The following is a 25,173-nucleotide window of genomic DNA, read 5'->3' as shown; positions in this document are numbered from 1 at the left end:
AGAAAGGCAGCTAAAATTTCCCTTACATCATTTCAATGTAGTGTTTATTTTCTGGTCCTTCGGGATAATTGATGCCAGCACTTTTAAGTGCTGATGATTGAGTACCACTCAAACCGGTGTAAAAGGGAATGAGGAATGATGCATTTTTTCATTATCCCTCAAGTACAGATTCAATCATATCAAGTCTGGACTTTTGATGTAATTTGTTGTGATTAATTTTGCCAATTTATTATTTTTTCCCATTTAATTCGTCACTATTTTTTAATAAAACCTTCGTTCTGTTCAATGTGTAAGAAAGAGCTGTACTTTCGGCATGACAACGCTTCTGCACCCAAAGGAGCTACTGTATTTGAGAAAAACAAGTGACTCTCCATAAACATCCACCGTATTCTCCTGACTTGGCATCTCATGACTTGGCACCATGTGACTTAACCCCTATCCTAAACAGAAAATCATTTTGTAGGTCACCGCTACAAGAGCAAATATGAACTGGGTCGGCAATTTTACAGGAAATGACAGCTATACCTAAGGATGAACATGTGGAAGCATTTAAAAAATGGATTTGACGTTTTTAGCACGAGATTATTTGGAAGGGTTGAAATAGAAAACTGTAAAACATTTGTTAAAGTTATTAACTATATTGCATTACATATCGACAAACCTTCGTAATACATGTAATATGATATGAACTTACATAAAAATATTGTGAAACAGTAGCTTTATTGTGAAATGGCAACAAGGGTATAAACTTAAGTTTTAAATTACACAATTGCAAACATCAAAATTGTATAAATGTAATAATTTATAGCAAGTTCGTATGTAAAACACATTTCCTTGATAACGTTTGAAGTAAGCAGAACCTTACAGATATATTAATTTTGATAATTAAAAAACATATATGGTAACCGTAATACGACTGCTTTACAGTCAAGATTTTATTAAATAAATAGAAAGCAAAATATATTCTAACGTAAGTTTGGTTTTTGAAATGTTCCATGATATAGATACTGCCGTACTCGGCTTATATGTGCTTTTCCTATTTACTCCCGAGGAACAAACACATCTTTACAGTCACAACTAAATGTATCGACGAACAGCACAGCTCGTTGATCACTGTAATAGAAACGGTAGTGCACCGAGAAGTTGTAATGGTAAAAGTTTGGGTGTATTTACAATAAGAAAAAAAACCTTTTGTTATTTAAAATACACCGGATTTAACAACAATGATAAACTTATAACGTCTGAAATGCAAATAAAAAAAGTCTGGATAAATAAATTTTTAAATATGACTGGATCTTTTAAGGCGAACACAGTAAATCGGTGTCAGCGATATAAGTTATAATTTTAATACGAGTTTTCATTCAGACATTTATTTTATGAATACTTATTTTCTAAAGAGGCGCACATAAAAGAAAGTATTTGATCGTTATATACCTCCTTATAAATGAAATCTGATGAGGTGTTATTTAATACTAAGTCTTTTAAACCGGTTTGGGTAAACTATTTCAAGGTTCGATGATAAGATAATGATTCATTTGGAATTTCCATTTTTACAAATTGCCTAAATCCTATTTTTGTATCATTTTTTAATCGGCTAAATATGTAATAATATTCCAATGCGGCAAAATTTGGCTCCAATCCGAGACGATCGTAACTGACACATATAAACTACCAACTATGTCACCTTATACAATTTCCCTATTTAAGTTCACCACCCACCCCATTATAGCGCTTATATATTTTTTTTAAATGGGTTTGTAAAGACACGAGCAAAATATTTTGACCGTAAAATTTTGATTGAAATTCATGGCATTCGAAAAACCATTTCTTACATAAATGATATTCGTACAAAATTCGAGGGTCCTTTTATTATTTTGGATATGATGGTTATTAAATGATGACTATATTTGTACGTTAAACATGCACCTTCAAGAAAATTGAGAGAGAGAAAAAAGAAAAGATGCGGTGATGGTATATCTTGTATCAACTATAATAAAGATAAAATCATGTTTTGTGCAATTTGATATAATAAACCTAGGTATGTATTGCACAGGGAAGCTGGGGATATCATTTTCAAAACATTTACCATGCAATTGTTTACAAACCGAATTTTACATGGTCTGGGCATACAATGCTGATAAATGCAAACATATATCTTCACACGTTGTTTGATTTACATATCTATTACATTTTTGTAATTCAACATTCCGTGCTATGACTTGTATCTTATTTATAGACTTATATAAAAACATTTGCATTATCTAAAATCCTATTTAGTGCGATATTTGTACTGCGCAGTTAGGTTATTGTAGTAATATTTTCCGGTAAAAATCATGACGGAGTATGTTTACATATATATTTTTCTTGGATTAATAGTTAGCATATCAAGTCAAACGAAAGTAAGTTTTATTTTGAATTTGTATTATTTGTGTCTTCAAATGTGTTCCTCCGAAGAGAAGCATTCTCAAATGTAATAAAAGAAAAAGATAAGGTGACCATTCGATAAGGCCATTCTATGAAAATTTTTCGTAATATTTCTAATTGAATAATATGAGAAAAAGGCGACTTTAGGATCATTAAAAAACAACAAATAATTTTAAATAGCTGTTACAAATAATTGTAAAAAGCTTTTTCAGTTTTGAGTCAAAGCTTTCACATTTTCAGTCATGAACTAAAACGGTATGATTTTTCCATTTTTCATTTTTATTTTGTTTTGTTCATATGTTCGACTTTTGTTCGTTTGTTTGTTGTTTTTGTTGTTGTTGTTTTTGCTCGCTAGTTTAACTCGTCAAATACAAACAATTTCAGCTGCCGCAAAAATTAAGTTTATATAAACTTTCTGACCGACACAAAAAAAGGTAATGCGTTTATCATATTTTTATTTTATAACGTTATAAAATGGTATATAAACAGATTATAATGTATATATATACGGAATATTATGTTGTAGTAGCTTTCTGGGGCTTTGTATTTTGCTACGAGCAGCAGATATATCAATTTTCCAACGTTGCGAGTAGAAAAATACATAGTCTCAGAAAGCTACTACAACACAATTTTCCTTTTATTATATACCTTTTCTTTTTTTTCAGAAAATGAAATGTAGTTGTCAAGAAATAAATTCATGACTGACGGATAAATACGTGATTCTTGAAAACCAGCCACGCCTTTAATAATTTTGGTTCCCGTTTCCAAATGCAACGTTATACAAAGCTAAGATCGGAACCAACGTCAAAAAAAGTCGTCACTTCCATATATTGTACCGTATTTGTCACTAACATAATACGGAAATTTCTATCCGATGAAACGTATTTGCGCTTCAATATTGGCGTGTATTTTAGGGAGAAAATTTATAGGTATATAATAAAAACAGATATATAAAATAATATGTATATCGGTATCCCATATCAAAACTAACAAAAGCGATATAATCGTGTAACTTAATATTGGAACGTTTTATAAATATTTTGATATGTTTAACAACGGTCTACTTCCTTGTTTTGTAAGAGTATAATCTGTGCACGTCTTCCAACAATGTCGTCTAAATTTACCAAACCTGTTCTTTGATAGTATATTGATTAGTCAAAAAAGTTATTTGACATGTTTTATGGCCAAATACAACAACAACAACAACATTTATTCAGCATAAAGCAATACTAACATCACTTCTAGCCTACATATTAACATCTGTAGTAGTTACACATGAAATATAAACACTACCATAAGACAAGAGAAAAGTCACAAATAAACAAGAACAGTATTTAAGGGAGAAACTGTTTTGTTAAGTCAGAATTGGAATAAATGATTAAGTACAAAATGTAAAAAAGGAAAAATAAAATGTATGAAATAATTTTTTTTTCAAGAAAAACTAGATGAAAGCTGATTATTAGTTATTCAAGTTCTTTTCGAAGTTTATTTGCAAAGAGAGATTTGCTATTTCTTTTTTATTTTTTGTCATCATCAAATGATCAAATTTATTTAAAGATGGCCATGTATAATAATTACGTTGCAGATATTTTTTTCTAATATTTGAGTATAATGGACAAGTTAATAGGAAGTGATATTCGTTTTCAATCATATTTAGATTACAAAATTGACATATTCTTTCATTTCTTATTACATTATTATACCTTCCTCGTTCAATTTCTAGGTTATGTGATGACAGACGAAACCTAGTTAGTGCTATTTTGAATTTTTTGTCTATCGAATAATTATCAAGATATGATTCAAGTTCAAATGAATGTTTAAATCTACTATAAGTTAGAAGTTTCTGTGAGTTATTAATTTCACTGTACCAAAACTAGGTGTATTGATCAAAAATTCTTTGTTTAATAGCATTTAATATATGTTCCTGGTTTCCTTGATTTCGCCATATATCTGACATCCCTTAATTATCTAACATTGTTTTTATTTGAAATACAAATACAAACGATTATAAAAATAACCTCAAAATATGCCCGGATTAAACTAATGATTTTATATTACCAAAGTATTTGTTTTCCCTAATTCATTAATCAAATGCTTCATGTACTGAATTAAGGTAAAACAAAGTATTTTTTAAATGAAAATGTGTACATTTTGTAAATGTTATAGTACAGAATTGCTTTAAATTTATTACTTTTACATAATGAAAATTATAGCTAATTTCATCTTATATCATATAACAAACACGTGTTCTTGCTACATGATAAGAAAAATTAAAGTGGTACTTGTGTGATAAAAGCAAACATGAGTTTTGCTAGTTTGAAAGTAAAATTCTGTCTAAATATTAAGTATTCGTTTCAATAAAAATCGATACATTTTTTCTGACTAATAATGCTAAGTTAAAGGCACATTAGGCTACAAAAATCGACTAATTATTCCTTCTTTATAATTGTCATATATACGCTGCACGTGGACATTTTTGCAACTATAAAAGCAACAAAGTGTCAAAAAAGTTCTCTGTCTCCCATAAAAACTGTTCTAATAAAAAGAACATAAAAACAGAATACAGTTCAGGTAATAAGAGATTTTTTATGACACCAAATTTGAAAATATTTAGTAAAAAAAATGAAAGATTTTCTGAGACATAAGAGGCCCCTTTATGATGAATTATAAATTTCTGAGACTCAACTTTTATTTGTATTCAGTGCTATATTACGACAAATAATGTTATTGGTAATTAATTTAGCACGTGCAATTTTTGCGTCTTAGAATGTGAGGTTATTTTCTTTGTAAGTTTCCCTCATGTTACATATTGTGCGAATATTTATTAATTAAGAATAAATGTTTATATTCGTGTTTTATTTTGTATGAATATTGTTTATCTTGACCATATTAAGTATTTGTAAATGATTAAAGGTATATAAAATGTCAATTGACCAATAAATGAAATAGTAATGCCCTATATTGGTAAATAACTGGCCCCGAAACTGTTTTAATTCACGGTCTTATGAGCTCTAAATATTACATTATTTAACCACATTCACTCTTGACTGAAAAAAAATCTTTTTTTAAAATAGTAAAAAACACTTTTACGGAATTTCAAAAACGGTAAAATTGAAAATATATCAAGCTCTAAATGGTTGAGTCTGTTAATAGATCAGCTATATGTATGTAGAGAAGATACTTGGTATTTTATTACGTAACGGGGTATAAAATAGATGAGTAATAGCCCACCTTTAAATATCAAACATGTCATATCTGAAAATTGATACTGTTTTCACAGTTTATGCCCCATTTCCCTCTTATACCTTATGGTTTATTTGTATCTACGACCTTGTCATATGTGTGTAAATAAATGCTTTAATCATATTTTTGAATGAAACTTAAGTTTTGATAGGCAGCATGACTCTGTATTTAATCTACAATTTTATATTCTTTACAATAATTCCTTTCAATTATCTATGTATTACATAACTATCTATATTAACTGCATAATTGTACAGCACGAAAAGTGTGAATGGCTTTTAATCAATTTTCGATTTAAATGAAAGCCTTGTGGAGCAAAATTAGGGGAATAAGGTGTGTCTTCTATAGATTCAATAAAAGGTCGCCTGGTGAGCGTTTTATAACAAAGTTATCAAGTATAGTCCTTCTCATTAAATAATCACACGTAAGATATGGAAGTGTTTTTCAGGTGACTCCTCATGTTCAGCATTTACTATAAGTTCCTCATATAATGTCAATGGACACTCTTGACAATTTTTGGGGTTACAGTAATTAAATTGCACCAGTCTTCGGGAACATTGTCTTAAAAAGTCAGAGAAATGAAGGAAGGAAACATACGACATAGATTAACTTCTTCACTACAGTGCTAACAACTTATTGATAAGTATCACTATTACATAATCTGAATTTTAAGGGATACTTTCTAAAGTGTACTTATCTGATACTTGCATTTCGCTCTGTCGTGCATGACATTAGTGTACAAACGGTTAAGCTCTTCCTCGCTTAGATAGATCCTGCCCAAGTCACATACAAGTTGTATATCAAGTTATTAATTTACATCTGAGGACCATTTAAAATTATGGAAAAACAATCCTTGTTTTGGTATATTTCTAATTATTATGTGTTATCTCTAAATCGTATTGCTTTTAAGCCGTTTATTACAAAAGTTTTGAACCGAAAGATGAAGCTATGTATTCTTTTTCTATTAGGACAATATCATATTACACACGAAACATTACCAAATGTTAATTTAAAGGATGTAAGGCTATATCTTATATGTTTATATAGAAATAATTTGCTTCCATTGTATGTGTATTATAATTGTACAACTGTCACTAAAAAAAGAACGCTCAAAATGACAATGCTTTTAAAACAAGAAACATATGCAATTAAATAAAATGCTGCGCTGCCTAACAGCCTTAAGGGAAAAAGAGAAATCAAAAGTTTCAATAAAACAGTGACCGCCCCCCCCCCAGACGTTAAGATAGAATGTTTATATCATTAATCTCGGAAATCATAAGTTATTACCAAATCTCAAGTACTCATAATAAAGTCTCAAGAATAGGCTTAGTTTTAGATATTTTTAGATTAAAATTATATGCATGAAAAAGATCAGTGAAAATGACTGTATAAATAAGCAAGTGTTGCCGAAGTTTTACTCAAAATGGCCTTAAGCTTATCACCAAGAAGTCGCTTTTAAAATTGGGCAGACTTCATAAAATTTTCCCCATTTTCTCAGTCCTTATTGCTATATCTGTTCCTGTAATTACAATTCAGAAAGAATTTATTTCATTTTGAGGCTACTAGCATAGGTACCTATGAAGGCTAAAAAGGATAGCGACCCATACTCGGTATTTCTTTTAAAATGTATATTTAAGAATATATTTTACAGATACATTTCACTTTTTACAGAAAGATGCTACAATCAAGAATAAGTGTTATCTAACAGATATCAAATTTTTAAACTACAAAAGCTGTACAGGTGTAGATTTTGGTGGTAAGTTAGTTAATCATCAAGGATCATGTATCACAGAAGAAAACAAGGTTATCGAGTGTAACAATGGCCATTGGTCTGGTACCGGAAGCTATGTCGGTAAGATTTTGTTTTCTCTTTTGTCTGTTTGTTCTGTAATTGTTCTCATGTTTACTTTCAAATTAAAATTTTACATGTTGTGTTAATGATAGTGTAACTTTTTAACTTGTTGTTGTTGTTGGTACTATGGCTTTCTTTTCTTGTTATGCTTCTATTGGAAATATTACTGTCGCATCCGCAAGGGTAGACAATCTTTCACTAGAAATACCACACCTTTAAAAAGTGTCTTTTGAACAATAGATCTTTTATTTTACATCAACAAACATATCTTTTATTTTTTAAGAATGAAAATTAATACCAAAGACAGTACACCTGTACATATATGAGAAATATGTATCATATTTTAACATTCAGCTAAAATGCACTGATTTTTAAAATGCTGTACTGATTACAAGTCAGAACTATTATTAAGGTTTTTTTATTAATACAAGTATTATTATTTTTGTTGTAATAATCACTTTTATCATCATCATCATCATCATCATCATTTATATTATTACTATTATTATTTTTATTATTATTATCATCCTTATTATTGTGTGTGTGTTATTTAATTTTTACTTTTGTCATGCTTGTTTTCTGTAGTCGTTGTTGCTGTTGTTTGTTGTTATGTCCGTACAATTGTTTCTTTTTTGTTTTGTTGGTTCTTTATAATTACACTGTGACTTCTTTTTGAATTTTTTATATCTAAATGTGTGTTTAATTTTGCATAAAATCTGCAATGAGCAATAAAGGTTAAGTTCAGTGGTAAAGATTCAAACTGTAATTCCTACACGTATGTTAACAAAGAACACATGGCTTGTTTTGTATTTATTTAAAAGGACCTATACGTAGAGAAAAACGATTTTGGGGTGTTGTGGCCGGTTTTATTGGATGTTTTATTTTATGTAAGTATTTGTTAAATTATTTGTTTGTTTCTTTTTTCCTTTTGTAAAAGAAATAAAAAAGGGAAAACCCGGAATCCCTGAAAACGCTCAAAACGACAAAATTGAAAGGAATCAAATAGTTTTTATTTTTATAGATTTAATCGTGAACGAATTTGTTTTTCTAACTTAACAGTATAATATTATGGATATCCAATCTTATTGGAGTATCCAAGGCCAAGTGAATAAGGGTATTGATTTTTAAACCACTTGTCATTTACTGCCGTGGATTCGAACCAAACCCCGGACTTTGTGTTTTTATGTGAAGAAGCTGACCAACAGGGCGTTTTTACTCAAGTGCCTGTTTGTGTCTGAAAAAAAAATGCACGGGGCCCCCTTAGATATTCCTCCAATAAAAAATCTTGAACGTTAGCATATAACCTTTACAGTGTTGGTTGAAAAAAAAACAACCATAAATACACTACATCGCGCTTACGAATAACACAATTTTAATATTTGTGGTATAATTACTCACTTATTGAATAAATCTTTGACGATTAATGATACATGAAAAAGTTTATCTCTATTCTGGTTGTATTTTTATTTATTACAGTGATTCATAAAAAAGCATTTGTATTTGGGACACATTAACAAGATTTCTTCACGAAATGTAAAGATTTTAATCACTGAGCGTGAAAAATTAAATTATCTTTAAATTCATATATTTTCTTTCAAGGTGGTCGTGTTGGCGGTGGCGGCGGTGGCGGTGGTGGTCAAACACCGATAGCACATCCTCCTTCATTTTCCCAGCCTTGTAGACCACGTGATCTGCAAGAAAATTATAACATTGGTACTGGAGAAAATAATGTGATAGTAAACTGGACAGTGCCTTCAGCAATAGACGAGGATAACGATATTCCTAGGTCAGACTTACTTTAATTAATGCCATATAAGTCTATATATCATAGTTTTTTTAATTGAAATAGTTTCTAAGTCAATGTAAAAACAGTATGCTGTTAAAATAAGTGAAATGAGTAAAAAATTGAATCTATTACATTTCATACAAGTTCATATTATGATTATGGTTCAATAAATGTTTCAATGTTTTACACATTAATCTCTTTTCATATCATTGTGTAAACTGTATCCTAAACGTAGCCGGAGATGGTTTTCACATTGTGACTAGTGTCGAGCAATTGATTGAGACAACAAGACATTGCCGTAGCAAAATAAAAATACCGGCAAATACACAGCATTCAGACTTTTTTGTAATACAAAATAAATTGTAAAATTAAGTAATAGAAAGAGCACCGAAACACGAGGCTATCTGATTTGTACGAGGGGGCGTAGCCCCCGAGTATAAATCAGATTGCCGAGTGTTTTGGTGTTATTTCTCTTTTGTATCATAGTTAAACATGACAGTACGTTCCCTGTTGTCATTATACGAAACCCCAGAAAAAATGAATCAATGAACGAGCATTTGAATATGATATTTCTGCCCCTTTCCCTTTCTCTGCCGTCACAATATGTAAACCCCAGCAAAAATGAACAAATCATCGGGCATTATCTGGAGTGCGGGTAACTGATACCTGCACTCCAGTTACCGCACTGTCCATGTATGTGTATACGATTTAACTCTGACACTTTTTCAACAGAAAGGTCCCCAAACTATGATACAATGTATTTATAATCTTAAGGAAGTGGTAAAATCAAAGTCCCAGTTTGAGTTTAGCAGCAGGTATGACCTTTACTTTATGAAATGCTTTGGCTTCCGTGCGCTATTTAGCGATACAAATATTAAAGCATAAATGCGTTTCTGATATACCTTGTTCTCATTCCAATCATGAGTATACACAAACAAGACCTAAAATGCCCACTTATCCGGTCTTGGCGGTGTTTATCGGCTAGTAAACACCGGTTGGAGTTAGAAATTGACCTGAGTGGTTAATTTTTACGCATTAAAACGACAAAACCAGTATTAAATAGCTGATAAAAACCGCTCATACCGATATAATTTCGATACTAACAAGATAAAATAAGGAAGATCACTCATGATATTATTCCGATTTTCGTATAACGCTGTTCGATGTCGCACCCTACTGTTGCTAAGATAAAGAAATTATAAAATAATAAAAGAAATAAGAGAAAAAAAGTTATTTTACCAAGTTTTCAAAAATAAAAACTTACGTCTTAGAATTGATTGTATTGTGTTTACATCAGTGCCCAATTTATCATTCTTATATGTTTGAAATGACGTCAGCATTTATGAATGAGTTGTATACTTAGGGTGACGTCATTACGCTCCTTACGGATTGGCGCCGTTTTGTCAATTATTAACTGTTATGGATAAAAAATCTGTGGTGTATGTGAGATATTATTTCGGTATTTTATGAAAAGAAAACATTACAAGAACTGAAAATATCAATAAAAATGCTTTTTATTGGTGCTTGAACAGAATTTGCTAACTATATAATCGAGGAAAAAAACTAACAGCCGCATATACAAGTAGTTCCTAACCAGTGTTTATTGGCAATTTAACACCGTTTTTTTTCTTTGTCTATAGTGACAAATCACGAGAAGTGTTAGAATATTGGATAAAAATCGAAAACATGAAAAACAATTAGAATTCCCTCGCAATATGGCATTTTTACCTTGAAGTTAAAATTTTACCTGGATGTAAGACGCCCTGGCCATAGTATAGTCATTTACCAAATATTTTTATAACACACAAAGAAATAAAAACTATTAAACATATCTTTTTGCGACGGACGCGCCCTCAGGCGCGTTCAGAGCTAAGTCATCTACACATGGGATTTCGTTGGCTACACTCGCGCAATGTGTCCTAAACCAATTAACAGCCCAAGAAATAGTACATGAATTTGATCCTTCAAAACTCCCATACTTTGTCTGGATATCTTAATGTCTTCCATATTTAGCCTTTTCAATTCCAAATTAAGTTATCCAAGTTAAAATATGAACGTATATTATTGATAAAAACGTTGTAGTCCCGTAGTATTATTGCGCAATATGCAAATTACTGTTGAAACGATTTACCGCTGTCGAAAAAGTAGGACAGCAAATTATACTACAATAAAGGTGTAACTTCTGAGTTCCAAGACAATATTAGTAGGAAATAAATATTTCTACATTATACAAAACATTATTATTAACCAATCAAAAGTTTTTCGTGACTCTAGGATAACTCGCGCATTAATAAAAGAAGAACTATTTTCGTGACTCATACCGCGGGTTTAGCTGAATATTCAGCAGTTATTAATATATTAGATACAGTACAATGGCTAGTATAAATATCTATTTTTGAGAATGCATGTAAGACACTTTACCGCCATGTAGTCTTTCATGGTAAGGAAGTTTTAATATCAGTTCTACTTCCGATTCTTGTGGTTTGTTTACATATTTTACTAGGTCATGATATGAGTTAACCTTCGCTATTCTAAAAATAGATTCTGCTTCACCTGTTCTGATTTTTGGACAGGCGATCAGGAAGTACACATTAAACATATAATTAATAAACCAGCGGATTGTAATGCAATACTTTTAGAAATGCTATACAAATGTAAGAAGCAAACAAGTTGAAAATGGAATTTAGTGTGAAGTTGAAAAGGACAACTAAACACTGTAGTGCTTAAGTGACATTTAAATTAAAATAAAAACGATGTGCTCTGGTCTCTACATCTTTACCTTGTAAATAAAAAAAATCTAAGAAATACACTATTAATTGCTGATGATTTTAACCAATTTTTTTTTAATGAGACATATCCATGTATCCAAGAGAAATAAAAATACAAATGACTTAAATTTTATTGCCTGTATGCCCACTATGATATAATACGAAGCAATTCTAAATAGCATTCTCAAATGTATAATGTATTATGTTTGAAGTTTATTTGCCTGGATTTATTCTAGAAATATTTCGTTGATAGTTTTTTTTTCTATATATATTTACATATCATTTCTTAGAATAAATCGATAAGGACACTGATTTACAAGTTTGACCAAAGTTTTTAGGCATAAATTTCATTCTGTATTTAAGTGCTTGAAAGTAGAAAATCTGAATTATATCAATTTAAGACACAAAATATATTGCTCTACAAATCTCGAACTTGTATGGAACAAATTTTCTCTGTTATATATTTTGTGTTTTGTTTTTTTTTTGTTTTTTTTTTCTAAAAGAAGCCTTAATGTCTCTCCGGTTGCATGTCCGTCGCATTCAGTGCTGCAGCACTTTGATTTATCTTTGACCTCCACATTAACCCCAAAGTTGCAGACAGTAGTATTGCGCATGTGTCACCGTCTTAAAGGGAGACACAGGCAAAATTTTCACTTCTTAGTTTTGAGTTTTTCATTCATAACTCTGTAAATATCCTCAAAATGAATACACTAGGCAGTCAAAGGAACAAACTTTTCTCCATATAAAGAATTTATTGTAGTTTCCTAACTTGACCCGCGTGGGTTAGAATAGAGCGCTAAGATTTCACAATAGTTGTCACAGTGACCTCTGGAAACGTTGTAGAACATGCCAAAATGAATGACTTAGACTTGTTTCAATCATACAATATCCACAATATCGGTTTTTTAACTTCAAGGGTTTAATTCAAGTCACACGACTTGTCTAATAGTATTTGGTGATTCTGTTGGAGTCTAGACTGTGTTAAACATACAAAAATATATTTACATTTCAAACCCAAAATATGTAGAATTAACACAGAAATTTATGCTGTGACTTTAAGTAATGTCATTTTAACGTAATTTGAGTACACAAGATCATTTTAATATTTCTGTCACTATTTTGCCTATGTATTCATTTAATAAAATGAAATGATATACCAACCAATTTTTACAATCTATCAAGTAATGACAGAAATTTAAAGCCAATTGTATTTGACCTATGACCTCGAATTTTGACCTTGACATGAAGATGCAAATACGACTTTTGCATGCAACACATAGCGTGACTGTAGTGAAGACATATACCAAAAATATTTGACAATCCATCTAGCAATGATACAGTAATAAGCCTGACAGGATTTGACCGTGAACCTCCAGTCTTGACTTCAACACATGTCCTATTTAAAGTGTTAATGTGTACTAATTTATGTTGAAATCCCTTCATGCATGCAGGTGTTAAAGATGTGTAACAAATCTAGAGGCCTTAGACTTCAATGCAACACGTTGACCCTTTATGATGATCACTTGAACAAACTGAAAACCCATACAATATTATGAACTGGATACAAACTGTTAATGTAACAGTTCTAAATACATATTTATAACAAATTCACATCCTTTCAGTGATCTTGACCTTTGACCTACAGACATAGGTCTTGCACGCGACACATTTTCTAATGGTGGCCTTATTTACTAATTTATGTTGAAATCCGGTGATACATGAAGAAGATATGGGCCGCTCTACAAATACACAGGTAACATGCTGTGAACTTGACCTGTCATAATGTAACCTGGTTCTTGTGCGACAAATTGTCAATTGTTGAATCATTATAGTCATGTGCAGAAATTTAGTTTGCAATCCCTTGCATACAAAGTTATGACTCGGACACGAAGTACATACTTTTTCAAATGCATATGTGCTCTATCGCATACGCTCTTAACGGCCCCTCCACTGCAATTTTATAGCGGAGGATTGATAATCTCTTGTACTGATATTTTGTTGTGTTTACATACAACATATGTATATTTTAGTGTTGTTCAAGTTGATGGCGGTGAGAACGGAGGACGGTTTGACGGCGCCATATCTGGAAAGACACATTCTATCATTTACAAAGCAACAGACTCAGACGGTCTCACAGACCATTGTTATTTTAACTTTACAGTCACTGGTATGTCGATAAATATGTAATCGAACTGATTTTTTTTTTCAAATAATTTTATTACTGCACAACAGACGCATTTTTCAAAATTCAAATATAATTTCCGCTAATATTTTTACTGCAACGAGAAAAAACAACAACAAATGAATACATTAACATAAATAATATAAAACATGTTCTGAGCTTTTCTTTTTCTTATGCAAGTACTGACCTGCGATACCCTTCCTTGGTTTGCAAATGGTAAAAGATATTGTGACAACAAGAACATACTAGGAAGCTCGTGTAAATACACATGCGACACTGGGTACATGCTAAACGGAAGTGATACAGTCGTGTGTGAAAATGAAGCAGATCCTTCTTGGTCGGCGATTCCTATTTGTGAAAGTAAGAAAAACTGAATCGTTAAAATAAACTGAGTTTAATAGTATATGAAACATTTTGTATTCAATATAACTATGTTCGGAAATTACTTCCTTTGACTTCTAAACCTTAACGAAAAGTATTTATTCAAAGGATATTTGTCGTATTATTATTTAATATGGTGCTGTGCTTAGTAAACAATTACTAATAAACCCGGCAACAGTAAAACAACAGTATACATGTATAATTTCGTTACTCTTAAGATAAATATTACGGTTATTGTTTGCTTTTTTGTAAAGAGATCATGTGCCGAGCTCCACAATTGCCTGAGCATGCCACAGTTCAGTGCTCGGATCAAAACTACGGATACCAAACGGTATGTGCAATGGCATGTGACAATGGATATGCATTAGTAGGAGCTTATTATATACAGTGCCAGGCAAACGGATCTTGGTATAATATTGCAAACTCATTGTGTGTTGGTAAGGAGGCATGTTTAAGATGTTTCTCTTATTGCAGTGTTTGTTATATGTCACAGTTTGTCTGCCAAAGGCTGAATTTTTCATCATTGGTAATTGCATTATATTTATAATTGAATTACATGATAGATGGTTATTTAAAGAAAATAATATTCTGAGTATAATAGATGAAATCTATAAGTCGTAAATAAAGTCAGCAATAACAAATGATTACACAAACACAATACTTTGTGTTGTAATAATCATTTTTATGTGTGACAAATGAGCAATATTGAAATTTAGTTGTACCTTCTTTTTTCCCTTTGATCAAAACTTCATGCAGTCTAGCGGGCGTGATACGTTCCCTTATCAGTTAATTAAAACACTCCGTTACTTCAAATGTAAGAATGTGGACGGTAGTGGAACATCGGGCCGACGCGCAGAAGAATAAGGGCGTGAGAGGTGTTGCATTTTTTACATTATCTCTCATGAAATGACTTAATCAAACCGAATCTCTAATTCTAATATAACATTGTTGTTTCATTGTTTTCGACGGATCACCCCATTTCAAGAATTCTAGATAAAATAATCGTATGAATTAAATCATCATTATTTCAAATCAGGCATTCTTTCTCATCATAACTAGATAACACACCGCCAACTATTTCCTGTGTTACTCCACAAATATTTTACGCCGACCGAGGCATTACGTCAACGTTAGTTAAATGGCAACTTCCAGAAGCGTTTGACAAAACAGATGAGCACCCTTCCATAGTACAAACAGGTGGGCCAATATGGGGTTCAGAGCTTGAACGAGGAACTGAAGTTGTAACATATATGGCAGTTGACGTGAATGGAAACAAATCGCCTGAATGTTTAATCGAACTTCGCATTGAGGGTATGTTCATTTATTACATGCTTTTCGGTGGTTTATAGAAATATATCAGTGATATAAAACTGGTCATTTCACTGTTTGAAACAGTGAAATTTCCACTTTGATAATTTCACTGTTTTGAATTTAAGCCCCTTACGTTGTTTCAGTGAAAAACCAGCGTGCACAGTACTGGGTTCAAACTTAATGACGTATCTCGTAAATGACGTCACGTTGTATTATTATTTGGCGCGCTTTTCATTCAGTATTAGGTTTAATGTCTTTTTAAAACGTTTCTTTGCATATAATAAAAAAATGTGTTTAGTTCAGTGTAAGATCGGAATATATTTCACCTTGTGAACACCAAAAGTTCATATTTCACTCGTGGCTGCGCCACTCGTGAAATATATCTTTTGGTGCTCACTCGGTGAAATAAATTCCGATCTTACACTGAACTAAACAAATATCCTCTATATAATGTTTCGGGTTGTGACCAATCAGGTTTTTTTTCTGTGGTTTTTGTTTTTTGTTGTTTTTTTCTGTTATTATTTTTTCTGGTTTTTTTCTGGTTTTCTTTTTTTTTTTTTTTTGGAGGGGGGGGGGGCTTTCTTTCAATTCCTCCAACAGAGCTTACACCCATTATTTTGTTATACAGTTTTGAGAACTCTCACGAGGCTTTGAAAACAAGTACAGCGGGTAATTCTAAATCAAGCTTCTTAGCAGTTATGATAAATAATGAATATACTTTCAGTAATAGTTATAGTATATGAAACGAGTTAGTTACGAGGGTATAACACTGGCTGGGGCGACATCAAGGGGTGTTTCTGCTAAAAAATGGCGAGGCCGTAAGGCCGAGACAATTTTTTTGCAGAAACATCCCGAGATGTCGCCCCAGCCAGTGTTATACCCCCGTAACGAACGAGTTTCATATACTATAATTGTTTTATCGCAATGGCATGTTTTCCTTTTTTTGTATGGAAACAAATAAATAAATTAATCGTTAGCTACATTACAGTTATTTATGATAAGGCAGTTTTTCAAGTTGTTTTCGCTGCCGCAAAAAAAAATATACAAAAGACATCCAATATAAGAGGCGGATTGTATACTGTTACAAAGATTGATTTAAGATTAAAGGGCTTTTTTCAGTGGAAATAATTCATTTAGCGGTTGTACCTTTTGATTATCTTTGTTTATATTTATCATTGTATTTATATATTTATTTTATTTTATTTTATTGATTTCATTTTTTTTTCTACTGGGAACGGTCGTTACCACTGCCCGGTCGGAGCCTCTATGAAAAAATGTGTTGATATATACAAGGTGCGAAAAAAACTCGACCGATATATAACAGTCGAGTTTTTTCCTATATGAATCAATTAAAAAACTGTACTGTCATATATCAGTACAGTTTTGAAATGCTCATTGAAGCGTACTGAGTATAATGGGTTGGTAAGAACAAAGGAAAAGTTCCAAACCATACGATAATAAAAAATAACAGTTAACATAGGGATCTTTAGCTACCCGCTATGCTCAATAGTGAGATTATCAAATTGATAATCCATGGACCGATGGTTTGTTCCAGGGGTGAGGGTAAGGCTCTTCTCGACTTCTATTGATCTCAGATATTGAGTCTCGAGGTCATTTGTGTTTCAATGTTGAATAAGAAATTATGTGAGATAAGAAGTCGATCACTTGCGTGCGAAATTTGTACTTACTGATAAGGTTTTATATGGACTAACCGTGGCGATATGACAATAAATGTGTTCAAATCAACGATAGCACTTGCCAACCAAACCAACCCTACATAAAACAATACATTCCTCGACCGTTTTCACTTTTTGTGAAGTTTTTCTTATTCTTTATCTTTTTAACTTATCCAGTTAATTCCTTACATCAGTTGAATTGTAAACAATCAAGAAGACTACACAAAGTCGGTCAAGGCCAACAGGAGTGTTCGTGTTAGAGGTGTTTATGCACTTATTTGATAGAAAATCCATAAGTAAACAAGAAATTTGTGGTTTATGCTACCTTATAATCCAAGATATATTTTGTATGGACTTGACACATAGAAGCTATTAAGCCCGATTTTTGAATCATTGAAGCACTTATGCAGTTTGCAACATCTTGCAAATGAAAAATGGATGAAGTTGTAATATTAAAAAAAAATCTACCACGACTGTCCGAATAACTTTATATCGTTTATACCACACATAATAAAGTGTAATTTTATGAATTAAATTCATGAATTTTATAACTTTAGTTTACATTATAAAATTTAATTAATACAACCCAACAAAAATGTTCATATCAATTTATGCATACATAATTATGACTAAATGATGCACAAAACTTGAAAAGATGCATTGTTAATCCCATCAATTCATTTGCTGGCTTGATCAAAGATAAAAATCCTAATGATTTATAGCCGAAAGCAATTAAATCTACTGATATTGCAATTGATATCAATTGATTTTGCAGTAGTAATGTGCGTTCATCCTATGGATAGATTTGATGATGATTTCTTAAGATTTGATTGCTCAACACCACGGATCGGTTATATCTACGGCACTTCATGCAATCTGTCATGTAATTCAAACTTGCCACGCAATGGCTCGGATGTCATAACCTGTGAAGACAATGGTACCTTCGAGGGCAATTGGAGTTTCTTAGGAGGAGAACCATTTTGTAGAGGTAATTTTATACCATGTACTGTTTTCGTTGGCAAGTTTTCATTATGCGATCATCACTACTCTTAATCATATATCACTATATTTCTGAGTCATGTTCATTTTTGAAAAATGAAAATAAACGGACCTTCAATGCATTTGAAAGAGCCATTCTGTAAATGACTTGGTTAATTCATTTAAAGAAATATGTATCTCAATTTTGCAGTAAAGTCAAATGAAGTCAAATTATCTTCACTAAGTAACGTTTCATGATGACTGACCATTGATTGGTAATGACAAATAAAACACTGCCAAAGTATAAAAAGATTGCCCGACTTTTTTTTGCTAATTGAACAGTTCATCTAAATTTCTCACATTAACAAAAACGTCCATGGATCACGTGTTTTTTTATTTTTGTAGGTATGCGAAGAAGGTTTTATAATTGGAAGCAATTATGGAAAAACTTAAAGATATTTTGATTTTACCTCTACTTCAATTTTCAACAATTTGATAAGCATAAAGCCATTTAATGTACAAGATAAAAGTCATTGTCCTCGCTCTCGCATGCCTATTGCCATGAATGTGTTTAATTTTCTTTCAGAAATATCTTGTCCTGAATTGGACCCACCAATTAACGGTGCATTGGTTTATGACACAGTATTGACACGTCCTATGCGTCAATTGATCTGTAATGAAAAGTACGATATACCACCTATGAGCATACCTTTCAATGGGATTTTTTTCTGTACCGATAATGGGAACTGGGTCCCATTGCAAAAGGTTCCGAATTGTGTCGGTAATAATTATTATACATGTTATAATTAAAAAAAACCGTTGGATAAGTAACATAAAGAAGATTTATATTTTTGTCACATTGATCAGTGATATCAGTATCAAAAAATGCCTCTTTCAAAAATGAACTGGGCATGAAATAAGCGTCAAAAAGGCGTTAAATAAGGGTTATTATACAAATTAAAAAGACCAGCAGAAATAAGCTTATTTTGTATGCTTTAAGATTGATTTAACTCTGTATCATGAATTAATAAATGAAAGTTTGAGTGAACGTTATTTCTTTTAAAAGGTATTTGGAAGTATAAAAGGCACGTTTTTTGTCATATATTAACTTTTGTAATGTTTTGTAACGAACTATTTAAACCAGTTAAACATTGCAAAAACAGACATCCCTATTTATGTCATTATTTTGCATACATCTTTCTAGAGCCAAGAGATCCAAGATTTGTCAACCTACCTGCTGAGATATTTTACTATGGAGGGGAATGCGGATCAGAAGAAACAATGGCGCAAATTAAATCGAATTTCCAAGCTTTAATTCAAACAAATCTTGATCCTTATTTCGGAATAATTTGTCCACCTGGATTAACTTGTATCGCGAGAGATATTGTTATCACATGCGGGCCTATTGAAAGCCGAAAGAAAAGATCTCGGGCATTTGGAGTTCTAAAACGCAATCTACGATCAACAAAATGTAATGGTAAATTCATATATAACACTTTGTGCATGCGCAATTTTAGTTGGTCTTTATTAAATATAGAGCCATAAATTATATAATTGTTGTGAATTGATACAGTAATTGTCTATTGTTTCTTTATTTATGGTAAATTATAGTACAAAAATAATAAATAAACAATAGAAAAAACTTCAAGAGGATTAGTCTACTGTAGGCATTTTACATTAAGTAATTACATTTTGCATAAGTATTCAAATGATAATATTTTGTTATCTGCTATATAAATATATGTAATGTTGGACCATGTATTTCACATTTCCCAACATGCATCTATAACACATATTTCTTACGTGGCTTGTAGTAATGTTTGATAGTAAATTCTATCAACGTCATTACTTTTATATAATAAAAATCTGGAACAAAGTGATCCCTCGGAAGCATTAATCACAACAAAATTACATAAGAATTGCCGGCTCGGTTTGATTGAGTCTGTACATGAGGGATAATAAATAAGTGCAACATCCCTCACGCCCCCTAGCACCCTTACACCTCTTGTTTTGCCAAATTTATTGAAAGTGTTTCAAAATTAATTATTTTTTTTACAGTCGTAACTTAATAAATAAATTGTTTATAGACATTACCTCTTAACTATTGAACACATTAAAAACCTTCTCCAAACGAAAAAATAGTCCAAGTCATTATTTATAAGACAAAACAGTTACGTACATCATACTAAGGAAATTTATGTATTCAATAAGTTATTTTCGTGATGTATTGTAACTCTATGTATGTCAACATTTTCAGTAGCCTCAAATAATCACATCATTGCGAAGCGGAACGCCAATACACATTCGTTGAGAGTGAAATTTAACATTGTAACGTCATTCAACGAAACCAACACATCATTTCAAGATACAATTAAGTTAATCGATGACGTTCAACTTCAATTGTTAGTACCAGTAGTAAATGACTTGCTTCAAAATGGAACATTTGACATTGACAACTATGTCCTTCAGTCCGACAATGTATCGACACCGGATTACGGAACTATAACATGCGATGATAGCTATGTCCTGTACCAATCAAAATGTAGTAAGTCGAATTGGTTTAAACAATATTTATCGTTTTCCATATTTACAAACAGAATTGTAATACATAAGTAACATCAAGGATTAAGTTGATAGATTAAAGCTTATATAAAACACTCTCATGTAGTTAAAATTTCAACAGTTTATTTTAGTAACAACAAAATATAGCTTTTATGAATATCGTTCATAGTACTTGCTTTAAATTTTTTTCACATATTTTATTACAAGAAGATAATAAATAGCTACTGCGTAAGATGTTATTTGTAAAGGATCATATAAAGGAGCTGAACATGTCAAATGTGTAAGATGCAATGCCTATGTAAATTTCTCGACAAATTGGTTTACGTTTTAGTGTGCAACTGTATACTTACAAACTTGATGTTAATTTACTTGCTTTTGTTTCCTGAGTTTTCATATAGACATATAGGCAAAATTAAAACTGTTCAATAGAATTTCTTTTAACCTGTCATATTATTAGAATATGATAACAGAAACATTTTAAACTGAAAAACATTTGGGGTCACCGTACTCATTTTCGAGTTATCTGCCCTTGAATTTGGCCTCTTCATTAAATTCAAGGACAGATAGTTCACAATGAAGCGAAACAATACATTTTTTTTCTTCTTATTTTCATGAAGCTTACCTTCGTTTTAGTCAATATGCAAAATTTCAAGAACAAATTAAGACTGGATAGTTTTTTGTTCCTACTTCTTCTCTTAACCTGTGCATTTTTTCTTAATAATTGGCATATTTTTAAGAATTTAAAGTACCTTTATTTTCATTGAAAAAATAGCAGAAATGATATAAGGAATTGCAATAATGCATTGTATTCAACAATAAAAAGAAAACATTATCCAGAAGTAAAAACAAGAATTCATTTACGTATGTATAAGTTATCTGTTCTTTAAATGACCTCAAATAAGTAGAAGTACAAGTAAAAGGGGCGTTTCTCCGCTCAAATTATCGAACCATAATAAAATTCAAACTTGACCTACGCATTTCTTTGACGTATCAAAATGTCAACTTTGAGTTGAATGTGCATAAATGTTTGGAATATAATGAGCCGAAACTGAAAGGTTAAAGGGGCATATCTCAGCGAAAGTTCATTAAACCATGACCAAATTAAAACTTGACCTGCGCATCCTATTGCTGTATCCATATGTCAAACTTGAATTGAATGTGTACAGTTGTAGGGAGATAATAATAAATGGAAGCTGAAAATTTCTTCTTTTTGCAAAGAAGAGGGGCATTTCTCTGCATACATTGAACCATGACCACATTTATATGGCATATCCATATCTAAAATTTAAGTTGAATGTGCATAACTGTTTTAATGATAATGAACGGAAACTAATTTTCTTTTAAAAAAGAAAGGGGCTTAACTCAGCCAAAATCATCGACCCAAAACAAATTCGATTTTGACCTGCTCATATTTTTGACGTATCCATGTGTCAAATATGAGTTTAATGTGCATAACTGAAAAATTCTCATTTTTTCAAAGTGAAAGGGGCGTAACTAAGCCAAAATCATCGAACAATAAGTCAAATTTAAGTTGAATGTGTGCAACCGTTACTTAGATAATGTGAACGGAAAGTGATGATGACGGAATGACGGAAGGACGGATTGACATAACAGGGTCACACTTTATGCCTCAGCAATTTATGGCAGTGGCATAAAAAATCTGCCATATTGCAAAGTAAAATATATCAGCATAGAACTCGAAAAGCATTATTAAAATATCTTTGTTGACATTTACAGAGCCCTGTTCAATTGGCTACTTTTTCAATAAAACAAGCAACGCGTGCGACGAGTGTCCGGCTGGGCAGTATAGAGATAACGAGAGCGATATTAACTGTTTGTCTTGTCCAGATGGATATTCTACTCGGTACTCAGGTTCAACATCCAGGAAAGACTGTCTCCGTATGTATATTATACTGACATTTAAATATTATAATGGATTATTTTGCGTACAACTATAATGTTACTTAAGTTCATTAGAAAAGTGAAATTAGAATACGGTCTGTATCTTCTAAACCTTACTTATTTATTAGTTTGATTTATTCTTCAAATAAATCGTCGAAAATTAAAAAAAAACATATTTTATTATTCCTACGTCTAAACAAATACGAGGGCAGTTCAACAAGGTCATGAACAATCACTATAAAACAAAAAATTAACACCCGAGTCTAAAATAAATTTGCGCAAGTGTATCTACATCAATTTGAAGTAAAATAAAAACGTAAGCAACTAGCGAATTTCAATACCAATCATTGACTTGCATAGCAACAAGTGACTTTCCATAGCAACTATTAACTTCGATAGCAACCAGAGACTTTCCAAAGCAATCATAAACTTCCATAGTTACCAGTGACTTATCATAGCAACAAGTGAATTACATAGCAACCATTTAAATTCAATTAAAACCATAGACGTCTTGAGCCCCCAGTGATTTTCCATAGCATCCAATGACCTGCCATAGCAACCAATAACATTCCATAGCAAGAATTAACTTCCATAACAACTGGTGACTTTCCATAGTAACAAGTGACTTCCGTTATAACCAGTGACTTCTCATAATAACCAGTGACTTACATAGCAACCATTGACTTTCAATTGCAACCAAAGATTTCTTTAGCATCTAGTGACTGTCCGTAACAGCCAGTGACTTGCAATAGCAAGCATTGACTTTTCGTAGCAACCACTGACTTTTCATAGCAACCATTGGTTTCCATAGCAACCAGTGACTTTCTACAGCAATCATTGATTTCCATAGCAACCAATGAATTCAAATACCAGTTAGTGACTCTCAAATCAACCATTATCTTTCCAAAGCAACCGATGCCTTTTAATGGTAGCCATTGACTTTCAATAGCAATCAGTAAACAATATTGCATCCATGGACTATCTATAGCAACCACTTACTTTCAATAGCAACCATTGACTTTCCTGTGCAACCACTGACTTTTAAGCAACCAATGCTTTTCCATAGCAACCATTGACTTTCTTCAGCAACAATTGACTTCTAAACCAACCTGTGACTTAACATATCAACCAAAGTCTTCAATCACAATCAGTGACATTTCAAAGCAACCATTAACTTTTCCTAACAACTAGTTACTAGCAATATCTACCATAGACTTCCATACGAACCAGTGACTTTCCATAGCAACTATTGCCTTCCGTAGTCACCACTAACATAACATAGCAACTTGTGACTTTCCATGGCAATATGTTTGCTATGGAAGTCAGTGATAGCTGTAAGAAGTCACCACTACCTATTAAAGTCAATGGTTGCTATGGAAAACAATTGTTCCTGTGATAAGTCAGTGGTTGCAATTGAAAGTCAATTGTTGCTATGAAAATCACAGGTTGCTTTGAGAAATTACTGGTTACTATGCAAATATATGGGTGCTATCGAAAGTCACTGGTTGCTTTGGAAGTCAATGGTTGCTTTAGGAAGTTACTGGTTGCTATGGAAAGTGAATCGTTGCTATGCAAAATCAATGGTTGCAATAGTGGTAACTGTTTGTTGATGAAAGTTACTGGTTTCAATGGAAAGTTAATAGTTGCTTTGAAGATCACTAATTGATATTTGAAGTCTTTGTTTGCTATGAAAGTCAATGATTGCTGTAGAAAGTCAACTATTGCTTTGGAAGTTTATGGTTGTTATAGAAATTCAGTGGTTGTTATGAGTGGCAGTGGTATCTATGGAAAGTAAATGGTCACAGAAGAAGTCACTTGTGGCTATGACAAACAATGGTTGCTATGGAAGTCACTGGTTGATATGGAAGTTTAACTGTTGCTGTGAAAAGTCTCTGGTTACTTTGGAAGTAAATGATAAACATGGAACATCACTGGGTGCTTTGGAAATCACTGGTTACTATGGGAAGTCACTCGTTGGCATGGAAGAATATTGTTAGTATGGAAAGTCAATGGTTGCTATGAAAAGTCAATGGTAGCCAGCCAAGAGCAGCCCTAATTGCTATTTAAAGTCATTTCATGCTCTGGAAGCAAATGTTTACTTGAGAAAG

General features: G+C 31.9%; 1 protein-coding gene across 4 annotated transcripts in view; it reads left to right on the top strand.

Moving 5' to 3' along the window:
* Nucleotides 1-2,252: 2,252 nt before the first annotated feature.
* The window catches only part of LOC132736665 (uncharacterized), a 38,479-nt gene continuing 15,558 nt past the window's right edge, over nt 2,253-25,173 (top strand). For 2 of the 4 annotated variants that reach the window (XM_060723855.1, XM_060723852.1), the window contains exons 1-13: nt 2,253-2,399; nt 7,339-7,519; nt 8,341-8,406; nt 9,119-9,305; nt 14,104-14,240; nt 14,436-14,615; nt 14,891-15,073; nt 15,696-15,947; nt 18,399-18,611; nt 19,188-19,382; nt 19,806-20,078; nt 20,859-21,146; nt 22,901-23,062. In XM_060723855.1, the coding sequence (XP_060579838.1) occupies nt 2,334-2,399; nt 7,339-7,519; nt 8,341-8,406; nt 9,119-9,305; nt 14,104-14,240; nt 14,436-14,615; nt 14,891-15,073; nt 15,696-15,947; nt 18,399-18,611; nt 19,188-19,382; nt 19,806-20,078; nt 20,859-21,146; nt 22,901-23,062 (2,383 nt within the window). In that variant the 5' untranslated portion in view covers nt 2,253-2,333. The remainder of the gene's footprint in view (nt 2,400-7,338; nt 7,520-8,340; nt 8,407-9,118; nt 9,306-14,103; nt 14,241-14,435; nt 14,616-14,890; nt 15,074-15,695; nt 15,948-18,398; nt 18,612-19,187; nt 19,383-19,805; nt 20,079-20,858; nt 21,147-22,900; nt 23,063-25,173) is intronic. The other 2 variants (XM_060723854.1, XM_060723853.1) reach the window with 2 other exon arrangements.

This window comes from Ruditapes philippinarum, unplaced genomic scaffold, assembly GCF_026571515.1.
Source record: "Ruditapes philippinarum isolate M1 unplaced genomic scaffold, ASM2657151v2 ctg930_1_1_1_1, whole genome shotgun sequence".
Lineage (NCBI taxonomy): Eukaryota > Metazoa > Mollusca > Bivalvia > Venerida > Veneridae > Ruditapes > Ruditapes philippinarum.
Note: the sequence above shows the minus strand (reverse complement) of the source record. Positions and strands in the feature narration are given on the sequence as shown.